The sequence below is a fragment of the Cnephaeus nilssonii genome (genome assembly GCF_951640355.1).
Source record: "Cnephaeus nilssonii genome assembly, chromosome: 19".
NCBI classification, from domain to species: domain Eukaryota; kingdom Metazoa; phylum Chordata; class Mammalia; order Chiroptera; family Vespertilionidae; genus Cnephaeus; species Cnephaeus nilssonii.
Window position 1 is genome coordinate 3,264,654 of NC_137090.1, and position 7,395 is coordinate 3,272,048.

Sequence of the window (7,395 nt, forward strand, 5' to 3'; positions counted from 1 at the left end):
ACGCGGTTCCAGTTTCGTAGGGGTACTTTTCCTTGAAACTGGAGCCCCTGCAGTAGATGGGGCCCAGAGCTAGGGAGGCCCTGATGCCTTCTGTGAAACAGTTTCAAGTGTAATTGTACTGCCAACGGTGTAATAATTACCTCGCCTCCAGACTTGGTATACCTTGGGCTCGGTTCAGAGGCCGGCCCCTAGCAGAGCTTAAGAATCTTGTGTCCTCCGTTTGTGCTGCAGGCGCCTGGGCTGCGCCGACATCCTCGTTCCTGCAGCAGAACTGGGGACGAGGCACGTAGGAAAGTCTGCCTGCTGGACGTCAGCTTGCGAAAGCTTTGCTAAAGAGGAGCTTCCCGGCACAAAACTCTATTCCCGTGTCTTTGCTGGGGCGCTCCATAAACCTTTAGCAACCCTGAAACTCCACGATTTGGTTCTGTCTTCAACTCGACACCTGGCCTGACCAACTTGTTTCCAGTACATTAGGGGCCAAGGACGAATTTAATCTCCGTCTAGAATAGTCTCAGGTACACTGGCAAGTTGCAGGAGTGTTGAGAAGCATTAGTGTCCACAGGAAGGGCCTGGGCTCGAGTAGGAGGAGGTGCGATTTATATAATCCACTCCAGTTTGCTGCTCTGGAATCAAATGTTATACTTGGAAAAATGTGTCTCCCCTCCCTGCTTCCTGCCAGTGGGGCTAAGTTTTTCATTTTGTAAAAGAAGCCAGTTCCCCCAGACCTAGGCATTTGACTCTGTGAGCTTTACAAAGTTCTTCATAGATATTTTAACTCTTTTGTTAACTAATGATCATCTCGTTAAAGACCACATTAGGAATAACCTTAGGAGTGAGGGAGTGTAGGGTGAATGGAATATTGTTAAAAAATGACACATACTTGCCCATTGTTGCTCCGTGGTTGAAGTCAGGGGTTTGATTCCCGGTCAAGGCACATGCCTGGGTTGCAGGCTCCATCTCTGGGGGGATGGGGGACAGAGAGGGGGGCACTGCAGGAGGCAGTGATTCTCATCACTGATGCTTCTATCTCTCCTTCTCTCTGAAATCAATAAAAATATATATTTTAAAAAGAATGACACATATTCATTTTTTATCTAGTTCCCTGTAACCTCCTATCAGAAGCCAAATTGTCAGCCTACGATGTTAAGAAAGTGATATTTCTTTTTTAAAATGGACTGTTGGAGAGGAAGGGAGAAAGAGAGAGAAACACCAATTTGTTTTTGCACTTATTTATGTGAAACTATGTGCCCTGACCAGGGAACGAAACTACAGCCTTTGCATATGGAGAGGATGCTCTAACCAAGTGCGCTAACCTGCCAGGGCAAAACCGGTATTTCTGAAATAGGCCAAATGGTGAACCACTAGGGGCGTGGGAAGATGAAAAATTGCGAAAAGACAAGAGTTGTAGTGTATTGCTTTAATCCTATTATTAAATCCCAATAATTGGCCTATGTTATCCCCAAAACACTTCGTGTGATTTGAATGAAGAAATGTAGTTCATCCCTGGCCGAGTAGCTCACTTGGTTAGAGCACCGTCCCGATATTAATGCATAAATAAGTGGAACATCAAATTGATGTTTCTCTCCCTTCCTCTCTCTCTAAAATCAACCAATAAAAAATATTAAAAGTATATAGTACATAGTGCTAGATTTTTAATATATTTTTATTGATTTCAGAGAGGAAGGGAGAGACAGAAACATCAATGATGGGAGAGAACCACTGGGGACCGAGCCCACACCCGGGCATGTGCCCTTGACTGGGATAGAACCCGGGACCCTTCAGTCCACAGGCCGATGCTCTATCCACTGAGCCAAACCAACTAGGGCCACAGTGCTAGGTTTTAAATAAGTGTACATCAGGAGCTTCAGGATAAGTGTGTAGTAGTGGAATCGGGAGATATCCAAACTACTTAATTTACAAAACAGGAACCCAAAACTCAGAGAGGTTAAGTAACTTGCACAGAGTTACTCAGCAAGTCTATGCTAGAACAGGAACTAGAACAGTTGCCTACATAACATTTTGCATTGTTTGATTGTATAAACACTTGCAATTCTTCATGTTTTTTTTGGTAGCTTTTCCTCCCCTGCACCAATTTAGGAAAAAGACAATCTAATTTGTATGACTGCCAAATAAGAGGAGCAAACTATTTCCACTAGTTGAATGTAAATCCATTACTGGTTTCTCCTGGAGCAGTTTTAGTTCCTCTCTAATAATTAGCAAAATTGAAAAAAAAATTACTGTCTCTGCTCTTGGAGTAATGGGACAGACAGGGGTCTGGGTCTCCTATAAAAACATTGGAACACATGCCCTAACCGGTTTGGCTCCGTGGATAGAGCGTCGGTCTGTGGACTGAAAGGTCCCAGGTTCGATTCCGGTCAAGGGCATGTACCTTGGTTGCGGGCACATCCCCAGTAGGGGTTGTGCAGGAGGCAGCTAGTCGATGTTTCTCTCTCATCGATGTTTCTAGCTCTCTATCCCTCTCCCTTCCTCTCTGTAAAAAATCAATAAAATACATATTTAAAAAATCTATTAAAAAAAGATAGGAATTAACATTTTTATACATTTGTCATGTTTCTTCAGAAGTAATTCCAGGATATACCATTAAACACAGAGGCATATATTAAATGTAGTTCTTTTTTCTTCACTCTTTATAGACATGCAAATGCTGTCAAAGGATTATTCCCATTTTGGCTATATGTAGTAACTTCACTTAGTTGAATTACATAATCCAAAACTATGTCGCTTAGAGGTTACATATTGAAATCACAAAGCATTTTGTGACAGAACATACAAAGTGGTACTCATAAAACCATTGATTGACATTTGTTTCTTTGTGGCTATTAACCCTCCCCATCCTACCAAACAAAAGAACTGCTTTTTGGTTAAAATGTATATGAAAGATAAATAAAATACTTGGTAATATAACATGATTTACTGAATTCTAATTCTTATTTACACTACTACTTAACTATCAAAATGTTAAAATGAATTAAAACATTTACCTAGAATATTTTGTTTGAGTTCTTGAATAAACTTGGGAACAAAAAACCCAAAACTACCAAAATGTTAATGAAATGTAAATAACCGCAGGGAAGATGTTTTATTTTACACTGGAAAATATTTACAAAAACTGTATTAACGTAACCTCTTCCTGCATTGATGGCATTACTTGAGGCAAATAAAGTTAAGCTTTTGCCCATCCAGACTCTTTCTCCTGATGGGGACCAATACAATTTATTTGCATTGACTTTCTATTGTAGAGCTTTGGAACCAAGGGAAGGATCCAAACATAGCTCCATTTCATCCAATGAGAACAGCCGCTTAGTGCTAAACTATGATTCGTCCATTTCTCTTTGCTTTCATCCAATCGTTAGGCCACTTTAACAGCCAATCAGCGGCCTAGATATCCGCCAATCAGAGTACAGGGCCCTAGCACGGCCTTTGTGTCGAGGGATGTCAACGCGTCGGCGAAAGCTTCGGCCAATAGAAAAAGTCGTTGGTGTATGCAAATGAAGGCCCTATGACGCAGAGACGCAGCGTGAAGCGTGGGTATAAAAGCGGAAGCATCGGGGGGGTTTGGAGCAAAGCGGTTTGGTTATTCGTTGGGGAGGTCCGTGCACTTAGCTCCTGGACTGCGGCTCTCCCTTGGGCAGCAGGAGCGGCGTCACGGACTAAGAAGCGGCCTAAAACTTCGGCGTTGAGTAAGTGTTCGTGGGTTTTCCCGGGACTTGGGGCCGCGGCAGCCGTTAGGGCCGCGGGTCGCGGCCGTTGGGGGCCGAGTGCGGGCTGCCCGGGCGGCTGGCGTCGGGTTGAGAGGTTTTCCCCCGGGACTTCGTTCCGGGAATCGCGTTTCTTCCCGTCTCTGACGCTGGCTGTTCAGAGATCTCGGCGTCGGCTTCCGGGCAGCGCCGCCTCCGCCCGTCGAGGAGGGGAAATGACTCCTCCCCGCGCTCCCCCTCCCGGGGGAGGCTGCTGCTACTGGCGGCCTGAGTCATTAGGGGTGAGGCGGCGGCGGAGGCCTCGGCCATCTGCCGCCGCGAGGAGGGGTGCGAAGAGGCGGGAGGGCAGGGGCGCCGCGCAGAGCCTGTCCCGCCCCCCTAACCCCCACCCCCTGGCGAGCGCCGTGGCGCGGGAGTCACGGGATGTCTTCTTTAGGTGAAAGAAAATGGCCCGAACCAAGCAGACTGCTCGCAAATCCACGGGTGGGAAAGCGCCCCGCAAACAGCTGGCCACTAAAGCTGCCAGGAAAAGCGCCCCCTCTACCGGCGGGGTGAAGAAGCCCCATCGCTACAGGTAGGCACGGCAGAGGGAAAACAATGACCCCGCGGCGCCGGGCGGTGCGGGAAGGGTTCCCGGTGGGGTGCCGGCGCTGTCAGTTCACTGGTTTCCGTTTCCATCCTCCTTGCCCAGGCCCGGGACCGTTGCGCTTCGAGAAATCCGTCGTTACCAGAAGTCGACCGAGCTTCTGATCCGGAAGCTGCCTTTCCAGAGGTTGGTGAGGGAGATCGCCCAGGATTTCAAAACGGACCTGAGGTTTCAGAGTGCAGCCATCGGGGCGCTGCAGGTGAGGCGAGGGCCGCGGCGGGGGCGGGGGCTTGAGGCTGGTTTCTCGTGTTCCCGAAGAGTCTAATCGTGTGGCTCTTGTCCTCTGCAGGAGGCTAGCGAAGCGTACCTGGTGGGGTTATTTGAAGATACTAATCTGTGTGCCATCCACGCTAAGAGAGTCACCATCATGCCCAAAGACATCCAGTTGGCTCGCCGGATACGGGGAGAGAGAGCTTAAGGGAAGGCAGTTTTTACGGTGTTTTGTAGTAAATTCTGTAAAATACTTTGGTTTAATTTGTGACTTTTTTTGTAAGAAATTGTTTATAATATGTTGCATTTGTACTTAAGTCATTCCATCTTTCACTCAGGATGAATGCGCAAAGTGACTGTTCACAGACCTCAGTGGTGTGAGCACTGTTGCTCAGGAGTGACAAGTTGCTAATATGCAGAAGGGATGGGTGATATTTCTTGCTTCTCATGATGCATGTTTCTGTATGTTAATGACTTGTTGGGTAGTTATTAAGGTACTAGAATTGATAAATGTGTACAGGGTCCTTTTGCAATAAAACTGGTTATGACTTGATCCAAGTGTTTAACAATTGGGGCTGTTAAGTCTGACCATGCATCACTGTGATAGAATGTGGGCTTTTTCAAGGGTGAAGATACAAGTCTTAACCACAGTGTAATAACTTACAGTTTCCTAAAAAAAAAAAAAAAAAAAGTAAACCTGGCAGCTATAGAATACACTATGTGCATTTATAATAGCTATTTTATATATTGTAGTGTCAACATTTTTAAATTAAATGTTTTACATTCACATGTGGGGAGTCTTGTCATTAAGGTGTGTGTAATTTAGGGTCCAGTTGGTGTTCTAACTAGACTGCACTTGTTTCATAGTAGTAAAATGCTTTGCAAATAACACCTTGCATAAGTCCTCATTCTACCACATGTGAACTAACCCTCTAGCTGATAATGCAAACACTATCGGGGGATTTTATTTATAAGGGCTCTGGAATACAATACAAGTTATCACACCAGCATCACCTGTTACTAATATTCTGACTAGTCATGGTTAGTGCAGCTTTTCTTTGTGTTGTGGTTGGTTTCATAACTAGGTTGAGTTCTTCCTCTACCAAGAGGAAACAAGACCCGAGTTCTTTTCCTTGTGGAGTTTGTATTATAACCCTTAGCGTGAACTTGCTGTGGGGAGGGAGGGGCACTTAGCTCCAGCTTGTGGAATCTCGGCCAGTTAAGATGGCGGCCAGTTAGCTTACATCTGGTATATGGTCCTGGGGAAATCACTTTATAGAGCTGGTCTTCCAAGTGGTTTTTAAAATTTATCCTTCTATTGAAGTTTTTAGGTCAATTATGTATGTTGACTAAATTTACAAATAAACTTGTTTATCCAACTAAGTGTCAAAAACCTAAATTGAATGTACAAAAAAAATCCACTATCTAGGTTCTTTGTATCCTAAAGTTTGAGCTTAGCTTACTTAGATTTTGCTTAGAGGAACCTTTTAGTTACAAAAATAACTCAAAGGCCCTCTGCTCTACAAATGCCAGGGTTGCTATATTTACAGTGTCAATGCTTCCCTCCATATTGTCAAGAAATTTAAAAAAAACATGCATTGCAGGTGCGAGGTAGGCCAAGGGAAGTAAATTTCTTTAAAATGCTAGGGCTCAAATTTGGGATCTGTTCCATGAACCTCTTGGACTTCACTGATCTCTATTCAAGTTAACTTGAACAATGCCAGAGGTACAAAGCTTACTAGTCCAAGCCATCTTTTCAGTATGAAAGATTTGCTTGACAATGAAGGCCAGCAATAAAGCATAGCATATCGATGTTGGCGAGACATTATGCCCTAGTAGCTATCTTTAGTAAGAATTCCTTTCAAATTTAAGCGGCTTGTCAAGAGAAGCTAGAATAGGCTTGGGGGTCTAGTTAATGAGCCTTCTGTGTTGTGAAAGGTGTTCAATGTAGCAAACTGGTTTTCTGAAAGGCTCCTGAGTAACCGGCTCTGGAACAACCAGGACTGCCAGTCCCTCACATGGCGCATCTGAGAGATGTCCAAGCCCTAGACGCTGGTATGTGCTGTGCGCTGCAGTGTCCAAACGAGTAGAAACAGCTGTGGTGGTGGTCAGCTTGAGTTACTGTGGCAACCCCAGTGGATGACAGTTGAACCTCCACCCCCCAGTCTGCATCCTGATGCAGGAGGTTCCTGGGTTTTACTGGGTGGCTTGGAGTCTGCTTCAGTAGTGCCGCTTGCACTCCATACTTTGAGCACCCTTAACCAGAAGGCAGAAATACTATCCCTGGGTATAGTGATGGGACAGTCTGTAAGGAGAAAAGCAAAAGCTGGAGCTGATGAAGCTATCCTGTGCCCTTGAACAGACAAAAATAAAGTTTTTGAAGTTGGGACTTGTTAATGGTCTTCATTTGAAATCTTTCACAAGTTTCCTCTGGCGAACTGTCCTAGAAAGCCTTGCCTTCTGACCCGCTGGGGAGGGGAGGGCCTCAGCAATGAGACAGGCAGACCCCTTATCCTTAAAGGGATATGTGTCACCATTTGCTCAGGACAGCCCATTTATGCTTGTTGAACCTGCATATTAACAGTGCCTCTTGCCTGGCTGGTGCGGGTCACAGGTTCGATTCCCAGTCAGGGCACATGCCTGGGTTGCAGGTTTGATCCCCAGTAGGGGGCGTGCAGGAGGCAGCCGATTAATGATTTGCTTTCATCATTGATGTTTCTCTCCCTCCCTCAGAAATCAATAAAAACATTTTTAAAAAATAAGTATATGGAGGCAGGCATGCACTTAAACCCAGCTTTTTTTTTTTACTTAAACCCAGCT

At 45.2% G+C, this 7,395-nt stretch overlaps 1 protein-coding gene across 1 annotated transcript; it reads left to right on the plus strand.

The window, feature by feature from the left end:
• The first annotated feature begins 3,545 nt into the window (after window positions 1-3,545).
• On the plus strand, window positions 3,546-5,364 carry H3-3B (H3.3 histone B). Its single transcript, XM_079798022.1, has 4 exons — window positions 3,546-3,701; window positions 4,156-4,293; window positions 4,411-4,564; window positions 4,655-5,364. The coding sequence occupies exons 2-4, from the start codon at window positions 4,166-4,168 to the stop codon at window positions 4,781-4,783; spliced, it is 411 nt and encodes a 136-aa protein (XP_079654148.1). The 5' UTR covers window positions 3,546-3,701; window positions 4,156-4,165; the 3' UTR covers window positions 4,784-5,364.
• The last annotated feature ends 2,031 nt before the right edge of the window (window positions 5,365-7,395 follow it).